This window comes from Corythoichthys intestinalis, chromosome 2 (genome assembly GCF_030265065.1).
Source record: "Corythoichthys intestinalis isolate RoL2023-P3 chromosome 2, ASM3026506v1, whole genome shotgun sequence".
In the NCBI taxonomy this organism is placed as follows: domain Eukaryota; kingdom Metazoa; phylum Chordata; class Actinopteri; order Syngnathiformes; family Syngnathidae; genus Corythoichthys; species Corythoichthys intestinalis.
In genome coordinates, this window is record NC_080396.1 from 3,460,339 (window position 1) to 3,476,647 (window position 16,309).

At 41.4% G+C, this 16,309-nt stretch overlaps 1 protein-coding gene across 1 annotated transcript; it reads left to right on the plus strand.

Moving 5' to 3' along the window:
• The first annotated feature begins 3,388 nt into the window (after positions 1-3,388).
• LOC130908444 (uncharacterized) lies at positions 3,389-14,294 on the plus strand. The gene is made up of 3 exons (XM_057823872.1): positions 3,389-3,839; positions 9,519-9,693; positions 13,185-14,294. The coding sequence occupies exons 1-3, from the start codon at positions 3,788-3,790 to the stop codon at positions 13,723-13,725; spliced, it is 768 nt and encodes a 255-aa protein (XP_057679855.1). The 5' UTR covers positions 3,389-3,787; the 3' UTR covers positions 13,726-14,294.
• The last annotated feature ends 2,015 nt before the right edge of the window (positions 14,295-16,309 follow it).

A 16,309-nucleotide genomic window follows, 5' to 3' on the forward strand; every position in this document is an offset into this window, starting at 1 on the left:
TTTTCCCACAATCAGTCTTCTCAATTTGTGTATATAAATGTGTGTTCAAGATGCTTGATTGTGTGTACATAGTTTTCATCAGGTGATGGGCCGCAATACCTAAACTCGTAAAGAGATGGCCTCTAAACACTTTTTGTGTTAGATGGTATATATTTTTTCACTGTTCGGTCTGCTGTATATAACCTGTTTTGACTAGAGCATGTATAAAGGCAAAAAACGCCTATGCTATACCTGTTGTTTATGTTGAATTGTCAAATATAAGACTATTTATTCTAAATTTTTTTGGTTGAATGTTCATCCTAACATGTTGAATAAATATTACAAAGTTTCAAAACGGTTCGTTACGCATGTTTGGTTGTCAATTGGACATAAAAAATTTTGACAAAACGATTGTGGAATTTTTGGTCTTTTTGGGCCCAAAATGATGATTTATAATTGGTCAGTGACGGAAACAACAGTTTGGACATGAAGTTCAAGGTGTCACAAAAAAAGGGACCAAACCAGGCCATCGTAAACAATTCTTTCTTTGAAATATAAAGGCAACTTCAAAGGCATGCAAAATCAGACAAAATAGGCCCAGACCTTAAAGGGTTAAAAAAATACTAAAGAAACATTTTGAAAACTTCCTGAATAAATGTCTGGTTTTTATTAGCGAACATAAACATAATGAAAATAATTCACTTAATAATGGTAGGGTCAATTCTATCCTTACAACATATGGAACTATTGAAAGATCTAAATTCTCTATATAACTGAACATTATATCATGCAAAAAAGGTAAGGTTGCTTAAAAGTTGGTGGGGACAATTTTAGCATCCTGAAAAGTTGGTAGTGTTATGTCCCTACCGTCCCTATGCAAACCTACGCCCTTTTTGTAAAAGTCCTCCTTATTTTCCTTTACTTTAAAAAATCTCTCCGCCTCAATGGAGAGGATTGCTTCAATTAGATCGTTCTGTGTTCTATTTGAAGCCAGAAATCACAGTGGATGTGTCCAAATGTCTAGCTAACCTCTCATCTTTCTCAGCAAAACCATGTAATCGTTCTACATATATGCCACGTTTAGAAGAGCTTACACGCTCATCGTTACCACGAAATGTTAACTCCTGTTTAGCTAGGATACAGATTGCATTAATGAGGTCTTTCAAACTCCCTCGGTTTTCTTTTACCTTAGCATTGAGGCCGCTACCTTTGAGCTTCCGCTGTTCGTCAAAGCCAAATCGATCCTTGAGCTTCCAAAAGTTTTTAAAGCAATCAGGCTTTGAATGTGAGTGGTCGAGCTCTCATGTTTGCTGAGGCTTCGTGGTAGTTTTTTAATGTCACAATATATCGTGTTAGTCCAGACATTGGCACAAGTTGAGAAGGCAGGGAAAGCAGCAAAGGCGATTTTTCGAAGGACAGCCACATAGCCAGTCTTTTCGGGTGTACCAGTCCGTTTGAAAAGCGCGAGTTATCTTCTGTCCCGCAGTTTGAAGCGAACCTTTTAGCTCCGGTGTGGTGTTAATCGCGTCCACTTTTGACGGAAAGTCCAGTTTCACGTACGCCCCCTTTCAGTGCGGCAGAGTACTATCTGCCGCAACCTGTGCCTTTTCACTGCGGTTTTATTTCCCATCAGCAAAACTAAATATGTCGCTAACAAACATTAAACTTTAAGGGTTAAAGACATTAGCCAGACTGGAAAATCAGGTCAAATAAACGTATCTGGAAACATTATAATGGCGACATACAGATGTACGGCAACCAGCACGCTCCAATTCCATGTATCAACCCAGTTTGTTATGGATTGCGCAATCAGAGGTGAGGCTTTACTCGTTGCTGCCGCACCTCTCTTTATTTAAACAGGAAATTGGCAAATTCAGCGGTTTTGACTATAAAAAATGTTTGAAATGAGTCATACATAAAGAGCAATGGACAAATATTAATATAAATTTGATGCTATAATTATTTTTTTGTCATGATGACAGGTGAGGCTCTGCCTCACCTGCTTCCCCTGACCGCACGTCACTGGGCGGCAGATACGTTCGTAATGGATATCCACCCGTCCCGGCCGGCTCGCCGCGGCATATTCGGGGCCTGGCTCCTCGTGTCCCGCACGGCGTGGGGGAAGGCTCGAGAATCCCGCCCCGCCTAGGGCGACGTGGCGGCGGCCTGCAAGGACTGGCCAGAGTGGCGGGGTCCGTCGGAAGACGGCTACTTTTCGACTCTCGGTTTTGTGCCGGTGTTTAGCATTAGATGGAGTTTACCACCCACTTTGGGCTGAATGAGAACCCTTTTTTTTTTTTTTTTTTTTTCCCACCTCGTGAAACTTCTGCAGTCACAGTGCATGTTTTGAAGATGGCGAGAGTGTCGTTTTTTTTACACAAATTGAAGGAATTTAGTCCTCCCAGCCCAAACCCCACAGGGAGGCCAGCAACAGAACGGAAATGTGCTCCGCCGCTCGACGCCCCCGAAGAGCCAGGCCAGGAGGAAGCCAAACTCCGCGCGTTCCTGTGTTAACCCTTTGCACACTGACTCCATGTTTCAAAAGCTTGAAGAACACTCGCCGAAAACAGGTTGACAATTTATTCGTCGACAATGGTAAAAAACAAGGCAAAAACAGACGACGGAGGGACAATTCTGGATCCAAAACAAGGCTACATGTTTCCGAGCAGAAGAAATCTGTCTTATCTCAGTGTCCAGTCTTTTTGAAGTCTTTGTTGACGCGGGTCTTGTCGAAGGCGTTTCTGGGCGTTGCTTTTGTGTCACCCCCGCTGTGGCCGGTTTTGGGCGGCTTAGGTTCGTGCGCGGATTGGGACGCCCGCTATCAACTTTGCTGTCCGGGCTGGTTGTGCTTGTTTTAGGACAAAGCGCTTTGTCCTTGGAGTTTGCTGGGAGAGCAGATTTGCCAGAGTTGGTGCGTCACTCCTGTGATAAGACGGCATTGTGTATCTCTTCTATTTCCTCTCATTAAACTATGGTGTTCTATTCATTCATTCATTCATTTTCCATGCCGCTTATTCCTCACGAGGGTCGCGGAGGTGCTGGAGCCTATCCCAGCTAACTTCGGGCAGTAGGCAGGGGACACCCTGAATTGGTTGCCAGCCAATCGCAGTATGGTGTTCTATTTATTTTATATTAGTAGCGTAGTCCTACCGTAAATATGAAAATGATACTATTTCCTGATTAATTATATTACGTGTGTTAGAGTAATGCAAACACTTAGACGGTGTCATATGTATGTGTTAGACTATATATGTGTTAGACTAATGCAGACAATTATATGGTGTGTGCGATGACGATATCGTTTCCCCTTAAATCCAGCCACACCAGTGACAGCTATCTCAAATTGCTTTTGTTGTGTAACTCCGCCTCCTCAACCCGTCCTCCCTCAGGGGGTCAGAGAGGGGAGGGGTTGAGGAGGCAGCGATGCTGAATTCTTCGGTTGCGCACATTTGGAGACTAAATTAAGTATATAATTATCGGGTTGCATTATCGGTTGAATTTTTTTAAAAATCTGGATTATCTGTGTGATGTCATAATGGCCATTATCGGCCGATAATTATCGGTAACCGATATTATCGTGTATCTTTAGTTGTGACGTCATGTGATTGGGGTCTATAGAGTTTGGACTTTTCGCTTTGACACATCTCGGCCACCGTATTCATAGGAGATGAAAGAGATGAAAGATTAAAAAAAAAAAAAAAAAAAAGTCCATTCACTGCCAAAACAAGTTGAAAGCCGCTAGCTTTAAAAAAAAAAAAAGTTGCAAGCGAGATTGCTTCTATTTGCCGCTACCTGCTGATCAAACAAAATGGATTGGTTGTTTTGGCTTTGGCTCTTTTTTGCAGTTTCTTCATTTAACGGTGAGTTTTATTTTTACAACATTTTTGAACAAGATGAAATCTGCAATACAGGTGCTACTGGGCTCATCTTTTTGTAATACCGGGTTTAAGGCAGGGCTTTTCCCGTGATATTTAAGTTAACAAGTCCACTTATCTTCACCTCGATATACTGTACGTAGCTTTCCTCTGTCACTCCTCCTTCCGTAACTTAATCCGACATCTTTCACAGAGCACCGTGCACCGCGTGAGTGACCACGTTCACCGGTTCTCACGCGTCTGGCCGAGAAGCGCCGCGTTCGGCTCGGGAGTGTCACGACAACTCCCCTCGACTCCGGTTCGAGAATGCGCCGTTTCGGGCCGTTCGGCTTTGATTTTCATACACTACAAGACGAGGAAAGACCGTTTACCGTGTCCAAAATCAATGAAGACGTCATCTAAAGACATGACACAGCAATTTCATTGATAAGCCGCTTGATTGTTTTTTTAGCGAAAATGTGCCGAATATTCCAAACGGTCGTCCCGCTTTGCAAGTGTTACTATATGGGTAAACTCTGTGCCAAATAACCCAAGGACGTAGGTTAGGTCTCAATATCGGTAGGGACGACATATGTACGTTCTAGGGTGGTTCCGATCATGTTTTTTTTCTCCCGATCGTTTTAGTTTGAGTATCTGCCGATCCCGATATTTCCCGATCCGATTGCTTTTTTTTTTGCTCCCGATTCAATTCCAATCATTCCCAATCATTTTTCCCGAGCATATCCATTTTGGCAATGCATTAAGAAAAAAATGAATAAAACTCGGACGAATATATACATTCAACATACAGTACATAAGTACTGTATTTGTTTATTATGAAAATAAATCCTCGGGATGGCATTTACATTATTAACATTCTTTCTGTGAGAGGGATCCACGGATAGAAAGACTTGTAATTCTTAAAGGATAAATGTGACTTTGTATATTGTGACTAAATATTGCCATCTAGTGCACTACTTCTAAAATAGTGGGGCGCGCCCCCCAAGGGGGGCGCAGAGCGATGCCAGGGGTGGCGCGTGTGACCTCGGGGAACATGTTTTTTTTTTTGCTGTACTAGAATAAAGTGTACTTGCACATCCACTCAGTTGGTGGCAGTGGCGCTCTCATTTTCAAAGTGCGCACAGTATTTCTGAAGTAAGCAAGAGCACACGGAAGAGACTCATGAAGAGCTGGAGAGCTGTGCGCTGTTTTCGAAAGCCGTTTTCCGGCCGGACTCACGCAGCGACCCACTGTCTTCTCCGGTTCTCACGTGACCGCCCGAGAAGTGCCATTTTTGGCTTGGGATCGTCACGACGACCGACCTCACCTACGGTTCTCCCTCGGCCGCCGAGAATGCGCTTTTTTCGGGCCGTTTGCCTTTTGGCTTTGACATTTAATACAGTGGTAGACGAGGAAAGACCACTGTTTACTGTATCTAAAAATGATTATAGCGGACAGCCGGAAGCCAAATCAAGTAAGACGCCACTTAAAGACATTATAGACCCCAATCTCATTGATAAGCCGCTTGGTTGTTTTTCAGCGAAAATGTGCCGAATATTGCCAACAATCGTCCCGCTTTGTCTGTGTTATATCAGTAAAACAGTGAGCACTGTTAGCATGCTCGGTGCAATATAACCCCACATCATTGCAAACTGGAGGTGACACTGGGAGCAGCGAAAATAAAAACTGTTCTTCTGTCCAATGACACTTTTTTTTTTTTTCTTATTATATTCAGTTTTGTTTTTTCGGTCAAATTTTTGGCATATTGTCCTCATGAGTTAATGTTTCTAATCAATTTGAATTTGTTATTATTTACTGATTTTATTTTTCAGTATCAAATGGTCAAAAAATTTACCTTGAGTGTATTTTTACAGTTTGGATGTGATTTTTTATTTATTTATTTATTTTTAATTCAGGCAAATTGATGCGCGTTGTCTTTTCTGTTACAAACAAAACAATGTTAATAAAGTTATACTTTATAAGTTGATCTGTTATTTTCCCTAATAGAAAAAAAAAGGATACAATGTGAGGCAGAGGCGTACTTATAATAGTAATATGATAAACAAATGATACTATTTACAGTGACGGCAGAGTTTGGGGGAGGCGCGAAACATTTACGTCTTCCTGGGGGGGGGCGTAACAAAAAATAATTGAGAAGCACTGATCTAGTGTATTTGTTGAGCGTTCAGTCAATGATACTGCAGCCATGTAACTTCTGCACAAATGCATGATGGGAAGTGCAACCATGACTGTGCGTAGGGGCACCAATGGCGTACCGCACACAGGCTATTTTTAGACCGTGACGTCGCATCGTAAAGCGGAAGTAAAGCCGAAGTGGGACATTATAGACCCGCCCTCGCATAGACTTAACGTAATTTGTGTTACTTTTCGCCGGTAATCTTTCAAAAACGAACATGCCGATCACGCATTGCTTTTTTGGAACTTGTAGAAACGACTCGAGACATTACGACACATGAAGGATGTTTTCTTCTTACGTTTCCGGAAACCAAAAACTCGGGAGGAAAAAATGTGAAGACCGAATCAACTTGCGCAGACTTTAACACCAGCTCGGTGAATCCATTCACATTTCATATGCTTTACTGCATATTATGGTGGGTTGGTATGGTCTTTCAGAGGACAAAGAGGTAAGCCATTTTTATATTTTTAACTTATTTTTTTAGCGTAACGTTGTGCCATACTGCTTCTGTCTGACGATGAATGACCTGAAAAGAATTACATTGGTATCTGACTGCCACTGTTACCATTTCTGTTATATATATATATATATAAAAAAACAACTTTAGTAAGGGGGGAGTGTACATAAATTATAGGATTAAGATGTGTTATCAATGAAAAAATTAAAAGTGTTCATTGGCTGTCACTGAGTAGCATTTGCGATCGCTACACAAAGCTAACTAAATTACCCCCAAGAACGGTAAGAGACGTCGGACAACCAGAGGATATATAAGAAAGACAGGGCTGATGGTAAAGGATAGCTTGTTGACACAGGAGAATGTCATTGTCAGTCGCGTCGATAAAAAAGCTAATGCTATGCTTTGGTCGGCTCGTTTTTTCCGTCTTTTTCAGCCTTCGACACTCAAGCCTTCTCTTTAACTGAACATTTTTATGTTCTTCCACATCTTTGCCAGTCAATTTGGCACCAGGCACATCATTTTCGGAGAGAATTGGTAGGTTTAGCTCTGTAAACATCTCCTTCGTACACGATTTCCATTCATTTCCTATTAGGGACAAATGGTGGCTTGTCCCTACTTAGCAGCAGTAGCTAATGTCATGAATATTAATGAGCGGAAGTGACGTGTTGCTTGCGGTACGCCATTGCTTGTTGCTGCCTAAACTGCATAAGTGGAAGCTTCTCCCCCTTTTTGGTCCCTGTATGCATGTATCCTACCCACCACGCGTTACAACTGGCGCCCGAACATTTTTCCTGGATCCTCAGTCAAGTAAGGGTCCCATCGTGTCTGCAATAATGGTTTTGGATTTGTCCATTTATTTTTATTCGTCGGTCCCACAGCGGCTTTTCGGATCAGTCTATTTTGTGGAATCGACGGCCGAATCGCGGCTGCGATATTGCCATGGGATTGGTCTAATTCCTGGATCTTCGAGTGAGTAAAAAACGCGGATTTGGATTAGTATTGCTATCTTTTTTGTTGACTATTCTTCGTGGGAGTTTTCCCCAAATCATACTAAATAATTAAAGCACTATGGCACGCTACAGTGACGACAGTGACTCTGACGTGGACCTTACAATAATGTTGGAGTTTGTTAGGGAAGGCGTGTTTGCGTACTGCTGAGCTCCCGAGTAAAGAGTGGTCAAGGTGGAAATATTCTTTTTTGTGAATAAATGTGCATAAGTGGAAGCTTCTCCCTTTTCTGTTACTTTTATACACGTATCCTAGCTACCAAGCGTTACAATGTACAAGACCTGGATTACACAAGGTGTGCTCTTTGGCCTGTACTGTATGTAAAGCACACGACAGCTCTGGATGCTAACAATCTACATAATTATATTGGGATAAGTTTGAAAACGCAATATGCATACCTTGAAGATCTGCTAATAAAACTGGAGTTCCCAACAGCATACACTCTCGCTCCCAACTGGACTTCCCAACAGAAGTCTCTCGCATCACCAGTTTTGCCCAACTTTAGTCATATCAGGTATTTGCTGCACGCATTTTTCCCTGAAGCTCGTCTTGTGAACGACCGACAGTGCTGTCCTGCTCTTCACTTTTCAAATCTGGTTCAAATAGGAAGGGTAGAACTGACGACATGTTGGGAAAGCTAACGAGTGACATGCTGGAATTTCGGCAACGGGACCAGTGACGTCACGCACTGTGACGTAACAAGAATGGCGACCTATCACTTAAAATAATTTTACAAACTTTATTTAAACAAAAACATTAAGAGGGGTTTTAATATCAAATTATTATAACTCATACTAACATTTATGTTTTAAGTATTACTTGTCTTAAAAATAGAGGATCCCTTTAAGGTAGGGTTAACAAATTTATCCCAATAACGGCGGTAATGAATTTTTTTAAAAAATGTATCACGTTAAAATATTTAACGCAATTAATGCATGCGGTGCAGGACCCACTCACGCATTGTCACGCTCAAACTGTAATGGCGACGTTTTACCTATATAGAGAGGTTTAAGGCAGCGTAAAATGAGTAGAGTGAATTTTGGCAGCCTTTGGAGCCTTTTTTTAATTGGCTAAAGCCTTACAATCCCTCTCCCTATGATTAGAAATATCGTGGGAAGCAATGTGGGGAAGCAAGATATCAATTGATCTTTTTCTTAACACCTTAAGTTATTTCCCAACGCAGAGAAGATATATCATTTGGTAGCACTACGCACAGTCATGGTTCCACTTCCCATCATGCATTCGGGCATGCCTACAGTATCATTTACTGAAAGCTCAACAAATACACTAGATGGCAATATTTAGTCACAATATACAAAGGATCCCTCTCACAGAAAGAATGTTAATAATGTAAATGCCATCTTGAGGATTTATTGTCATAATAAACAAATACAGTACGTTGAATGTATATATTCGTCCGGGTTTTATTCATTTTTTTCTTAATGCATTGCCTAAATGTATATGATCTGGAAAAAATATCGGGAATGATTGGAATTGAATCGGGAGTCGGGAGAAAAAAAAAAGGATTGGGAAATATCGGGATCGGCAGATACTCAAACTAAAACGATTGGGATCAGGAGCAAAAAAACATCATCAGAACAATCTTAATTACGTCATTTTTGGTCAGCATTGGCTGTCACAATTTTGGTCTGAGTCCTGTCCTCTTCCTCTTTTGGTCCATAATTATTGTGTGCGTGTGTGTGTTTAAAAAAATTCTGACAGACTTTATAATGTTACTTTAAATGTGTTTTAATTGTATCTTCAATATATGTGCATTCTTTTGTCAAACACACTTAGAAATTGAGGTTAAATTTGATGTTCAGTGCTTTATTTATTTAATATGATTCAATATGATCTAAATAATGGGCGCGAGAAAAGTATTAATTTTCAGTTGAAATAGCATGAAAAAAGGTCTTAAAAGTCTTGAATTTAGATTTATCACTCCTGGGGGGACCCTGTGTAAGACAAGTTTCCCCTTCTTAGGGAACAATAAACTTGAACTGAGTCTGTGCTTTTGTTGCAGATTTGATATTAATTATGGATTGGGTCAAGAACATCATCATGTTTCTCTGGCCATTCCTGTGGTTTTCTTGCCTGGCGATTCTAATTACATTGTTGGTAATGGAGGGGTGTGCCTTGGCGGTGGCTTTCCTACATGGCGTGACGGCTTTTGCGAAAAAGCTGTGGCACGACTTCAGGTGAGTAGGTACATACGCCGCTTTAAAGTTCAATTTCAATTTATGCACATACACATTCATATTTACAAAGTGTACATCATATATGAGTGCTGAGCCAAGATTATGTGTGAGTCAGGTCTCCTTAAGAAGCTACTAAATGCTTATAGTCAGGAGCCTGCATACATCAAGACAATCACAAGAAACATTATCAGATCATTATCAGATGAGCAGAAGGGTGAGTTGCAATTTTTTTTACAGGGTTCTCACACAAAAACATACTAATGTACAATAACTATACACACACACACAGAAAAAATAAATAAATAAAATACTTCCCTAGAAGACAATTTATAACCTACAGTTGTGGTCAAAAGTTTACATACACTTGTGAAGAACATAATGTCATGGCTCTCTTGAGTTTCCAGTTATTTCTACAACTCTGATTTTTCTCTGATAGAGTGATTAGAACAGATACTTCTTTGTCACAAAAAACATTCATGAAGTTTGGTTCTTTTATGACTTTATTACGGGTGAACAGAAAAAAGTGATCAAATCTGCTGGGTCAAAAATATACATACAGCAGCGCTAATATTTGGTAACATGTCCCTTGGCCATTTTCACTTCAATTAGGCGCTTTTGGTAGCCACCCACAAGCTTCTGGTTGAATCGTTGACCACTCCTCTTGACAGAATTGGTGCAGTTCAGTTAAAGTTGATGGCTTTCTGACATGGACTTGTTTCTTCAGCATTGTCCACAAGTTCAAGTCAGGACTTTGGGAAGGCCATTTGAAAACCTTAATTCTAGCCTGATGTAGCCATTCCATTACCACTTTGGATGTGTGTTTGGGGTCATTGTCCTGTTGGAACACCCAACTGCGCCCAAGACCCAATCTTCGGGCTGATGACGTTAGGTTATCTTGAAGAATTTGAAAGTAATCCTCCTTCTTCATTATCCCATTTACTCTCTGTAAAGCACCAGTTCCATTGGCAGCAAAACAGCCCCACAGCATAATACTACCACCACCGTGCTTGACGGTAGGCATGGTGTACTTGGGTTAAAGGCCTCACCTTTTCTTCTCCAAACATATTGCTGGGCATTGTGGCCAAACAGCTCAATTTTTGTTTCGTCTGACCACAGAACTTTCCTCCAGAAGGTCATATCTTTGTCCATGTGATCAGCAGCAAACTTCAGTCGAGCCCTAAGGTGCCGCTTTTGGAGCAAGGGCTTCCTTCTTGCACGGCAGCCTCTCAGTCCATGGAGATGCAAAACACGCTTGACTGTGGACACTGACACCTGTGTTCCAGCAGCTTCTAATTCTCGGCAGATCTGCTTTTTGGTGATTCTCGGTGGAATCTTCACCCTCCTGACCAATTTTCTCTCAGCAGCAGGTGATAGCTTGCATTTTCTTCCTGATCGTGGCAGTGACAAAACAGTGCCATGCACTTTTTACACGATTTTGTACAGTAGATGGCAGTATGCAGTAAATGTTGCTTGCAATCCACCATTAAAAAAAAAAATACATATATACAGTGCCTTGCAAAAGTATTCGGCCCCCTTGAATCTTGCAACCTTTCGCCACATTTCAGGCTTCAAACATAAAGATATGAAATAGAATTTTTTTGTCAAGAATCAACAACAAGTGGGACACAATTGTGAAGTGGAACAACATTTATTGGATGATTGAAACTTTTTTAACAAATAAAAAACTGAAAAGTGGGGCGTGCAATATTATTCGGCCCCCTTGCGTTAATACTTTGTAGCGCCACCTTTTGCTCCAATTACAGCTGCAAGTCGCTTGGGGTATGTTTCTATCAGTTTTGCACATCGAGAGACTGACATTCTTGCCCATTCTTCCTTGCAAAACAGCTCGAGCTCAGTGAGGTTGGATGGAGAGTGTTTGTGAACAGCAGTCTTCAGCTCTTTCCACAGATTCTCGATTGGATTCAGGTCTGGACTTTGACTTGGCCATTCTAACACCTGGATACGTTTATTTTTTAACCATTCCATTGTAGATTTGGCTTTATGTTTTGGATCATTGTCCTGTTGGAAGATAAATCTCCGTCCCAGTCTCAGGTCTTGTGCAGGTACCAACAGGTTTTCTTCCAGAATGTTCCTGTATTTGGCTGCAACCATTTCCCGTCAATTTTAACCATCTTCCCTGTCCCTGCTGAAGAAAAGCAGGCCCAAACCATGATGCTGCCACCACCATGTTTGACAGTGTGGATGGTGTGTTCAGGGTGATGAGCTGTGTTGCTTTTACGCCAAACATATCGTTTTGCATTGTGGCCAATAAGTTCAATTTTGGTTTCATCTGACCAGAGCACCTTCTTCCACATGTTTGGTGTGTCTCCCAGGTGGCTTGTGGCAAACTTTAAACGAGAGTTTTTATGGATATCTTTGAGAAATTGCTTTCTTCTTGCCACTCTTCCATAAAGGCCAGATTTGTGTGATTGTTGTCCTATGGACAGACTCTCCCACCTCAGCTGTAGATCTCTGCAGTTCATCCAGAGTGATCATGGGCCTCTTGGCTGCATCTCTGATCAGTTTTCTCCTTGTTTGAGAAGAAAGTTTGGAAGGACGGCCGGGTCTTGGTAGATTTGCAGTGGTCTGATGCTCCTTCCATTTCAATATGATGGCTTGCACAGTGCTCCTTGAGATGTTTAAAGCTTGGGAAATCTTTTTGTATCCAAATCCGGCTTTAAACTTCTCCACAACAGTATCTCGAACCTGCCTGGTGTGTTCCTTGGTTTTCATAATGCTCTCTGCACTTTAAACAGAACCCTGAGACTATCACAGAGCAGGTGCATTTATACGGAGACTTGATTACACACAGGTGGGTTCTATTTATCATCATCGGTCATTTAGGACAACATTGGATCATTCAGAGATCCTCACTGAACTTTTGGGGTGAGTTTGCTGCACTGAAAGTAAAGGGGCCGAATAATATTGCACGCCCCACTTTTCAGTTTTTTATTTGTTAAAAAAGTTTAAATTATCCAATAAATGTTGTTCCACTTCACGATTGTGTCCCACTTGTTGTTGATTCTTGAATAAAAAAATAAAATTTCATATCTTTATGTTTGAAGCCTGAAATGTGGCGAAAGGTTGCAAGATTCAAGGGGGCCGAATACTTTTGCAAGGCACTGTATATATTAACACATGCGCAGAAAGCTACCTGATCGTGACAGTCTATCACACGAATGTCACTTCCTTCGAAGGCTTTATGCTTATAAACACGAGAGATTCGGACATGTAATGATTCTTTGAATAGTCTGGCGTGTTGGTTAATTTACAATATTTTTATACGTCACATAAATTCTTTATGGGGCATCGTGGCTCCAGTTGGGGCGGTGCAGTACGTGCAGAACCAATCGAGGCCTGCCTAAGATTTATTAATGAGTAACCATACATGATTTTACAGTGCTCATCTCAAAAAATAGAAATGATCTAGTTCAAACATTTTACTCTTTAGTAGATGTCAAAACTAACACTTCTCTGTCCGTTTGTGACAGAACATGGATACAACGTGCCAGCAAGGAAGATGAAGCTGCCGCCGGGACAAACAATGCCGGCCAAGAGCGCGCCTTCATTAGTGTCAGGGCGCACAACGGCACAGACAACGGCGCGGCTGCCGGCCAGGTCGTCGTCCGTTACGGCGACCGGGTAACCGTCATGGATGAAGCTGCCGCCGGCACAAACAATGCCGGCCAAAAGAGCGCCTTCGTTAGTGTCGGGGCGCACAACGGCACAGACAACGGCGCGGCTGCCGGCCAGGTCGTCGTCCGTTACGGCCACCGGGTAACCGTCATGGATGAAGCTGCCGCCGGCACAAACAATGCCGGCCAAAAGCACGCCTTCGTTAGAGTCGGGGCGCACAACGGCACGGACAACGGCGCGGCTGCCGGCCAGGTCGTTGTCCGTTACGGCGACCGGGTAACCGTCTGGGTTGGCGGTATTGCCGACGTCCAGGCCGGCCTTTGGGAAACCGACATGGACGAGGGCGGTGCCCAGGGCCGTGATGCGGACACAGATTTGCTCCAGCCAACAGCATGAAATTGTTAAACTAAATGCTCCATGTTGGACAAATAAAAACCCGGTTTACACCCTACAGATAATGTCTGCACTCGTTTTACCTTTGTTGTATATATTTGTCCCAGTTTTATTCATTCCTTTCTTAATGCATTGCCAAAATGTATATGATCGGGAAAAATTATCGGGAATGATTGAAATTGAATCGGGAGCCAAAAAAAAGCAATCAGATCGGGAAATATCGGGATTGGCAGATAATCAAACTAAAATGATCGGGATCGGATCGGGGCAAAAAAACATGATCGGAACAAACCTAATAATAAGCAAATAATTATCACTCCAACCCTCTAAAAGTCTACTCCTGGGAGCTACACAATTCACGTAGGTCACCCTTTTTGACTTTAACATGGCAAATTTCGCCAAAAGGTGAGAGATTTTCATGCCTGCATTGACTTCATAATTACTTGACCGGAGACAATTGGCATTTACTGTGTCACGCCTTCCCGGGCCGGGGAAAATTTGCTTTCATCTGAAAAAAGTACTTTGGAACACTGAGCAACTGCGGCTTGACCGGGGGAATGCGGCACCGGTAGCCCCTTTCCAGCACACGCCTGTGCACGGTGGCTCTGGATGTTTCAACTCCAGACTCAGTCCACTGTTTCTGCAGGTCCCCCAAGGTCTGGAATCAGCCCTTCTCCACAATCTTTCTCAGGGTGCGGTCACCTCTTCTGGTTGTGCAGCGTTTCCTGCCACACTTTTTCCTTCCGACTGAGGTGCCTTGATACAGCAATTTGGGAACAACCTTTTCACTCAGAATTTTCTTTTTGTGTCTTGGCCTCTTGCTTGAGGGTGTCAAAGATGTCCCGATCTGATATTTGGATCGGATTGGACGCCGATATGGGCAAAAAATGTGCATCGGTATCAGATCGGCCGACACGGAAAAATTCAAATCCAGACTTCCCATCCAGTTTTTTTTAAAGTCCCGTCCGGGTTTTCCAGCGCACCGATATACATAATCCATTCCAGTTTTTTGCTTCGGTTTCCCTAAAATCCGGTCCGCATTTTACGGCACACCTTCAACACACTACATTACCGTCTCCCAATTTACCGGTAAAAATGTCAGCTGTGTGGGATCATTTCACCTTAAAGGACGACAAAGACGAAGAGGCAGAGTGCAACACATGCCACAATAAAGTCAAGCGTGGTGGTAAAGCTGTAAGAAGTTTTAATACAACCAAACTAATCAAGCATTTAGCGACGTTTTGTATCGTTTGGTATCTGTAATAGCAAACAAAAGTGTCTGTACCAAATATTAAGTATTTGATACATTAAAAAAAATCTATTTCATGCAATTAAATGCAAATTTATTATTTAAAAATCATACGTGATTTTCTGTTTTTTTTTGTATTAGATTTAGGGCTGTCAAAATTATCGCGTTAATTTATTTTTTAAATTAATCACGTTAAAATATTTGATGCAATTAACGCAGATGCCCTGCTCAGACACATTTAAATGACTGTACAGTGAAATGCTCACTTGTTAATTGTGTTTTATGGAGTTTTGCCGCCCTCTGCTGGCGCTTGGGTGCAACTGATTTTAAAGGCTTCAGCACCAATGAGCATTGTGTAAGTAATTATTGACATCAACAATGGCGGGCTACTAGTTTATTTTTTGATTGAAAATTTTACAAATTTTATTAAAACGAAAACATTAAGAGGGGTTTTAATATAAAATTTCTATAACTTGTACTAACATTTTTCTTTTAAGAACTACAAGTCTTTCTATCAATGGATCGCTTTAACAAAATGTTAATAATGTTAATGCCATCTTGTTGATTTATTGTTATAATAAACAAATACAGTCCTTATGTACCTATGTTGAATGTATATATCCATCTTGTGTCTTATCTTTCCATTCCAACAACAATTTACAGAAAAATATGGCATATTTTATAGATGGTTTGAATTGCGATTAATTGTGATTTATTCATTTTTAAGCTGTAATTAACTCGATTAAAAATTTTAATCGTTTGACAGCCCTAATTAGATTCCGTCCCTCACAGTTGAAGAGAACTTATGATACAAATTATAGACCTCTACATGCTTTGCAAGTGGGAAAACCAGCAAAATCGGCAGTGTATCAAATAATTGTTCTCCCCACTGTACAAGTCTTAAGTCATCCTGAAATCAGAACATATAAGACGCATTAAGTAGCAAATTATACAATCTAAATTATAAAATATACAGTATGTCCCATTTGCATTAAGCAGAGAACAGCTGTACTCCCGTCTCTCACTATTGTCAGTCATTTGTTGTCACGAGAAGAGAGTGGCGGTGATTAGGCATGTGCCGGTATGAGATTTTGACGATATGATAACCGTGACAAAAATACCGCGGTTTTACGGTATCACGGTATTGCAATTATAGCTCCAAAATGTGTTATTTTGAGAGGTATGGGTTAAAAAGGAAAAAAACCCAAAAACTTTTCCGGGATTTTTTTATTTTTCAGAAAATATTTGCAAATTGGAACATGAATATTATGTTAGGGTGACCAAACGTCCTCTTTTGCCCGGACATGTCCACCTTTTACGTCGTGTCCTCGTCATCCG

Coding starts and splice junctions, on each gene's coding strand:
- LOC130908444 (XM_057823872.1), top strand. CDS start 3,788: ATGGATTGGTTGTTTTGGCTTTGGCTCTTTTTTGCAGTTTCTTCATTT. Junction 3,840..9,518: donor TGCAGTTTCTTCATTTAACG/GTGAGTTTTATT, acceptor CTTTTGTTGCAG/ATTTGATATTAATTATGGAT. Junction 9,694..13,184: donor AAGCTGTGGCACGACTTCAG/GTGAGTAGGTAC, acceptor CGTTTGTGACAG/AACATGGATACAACGTGCCA.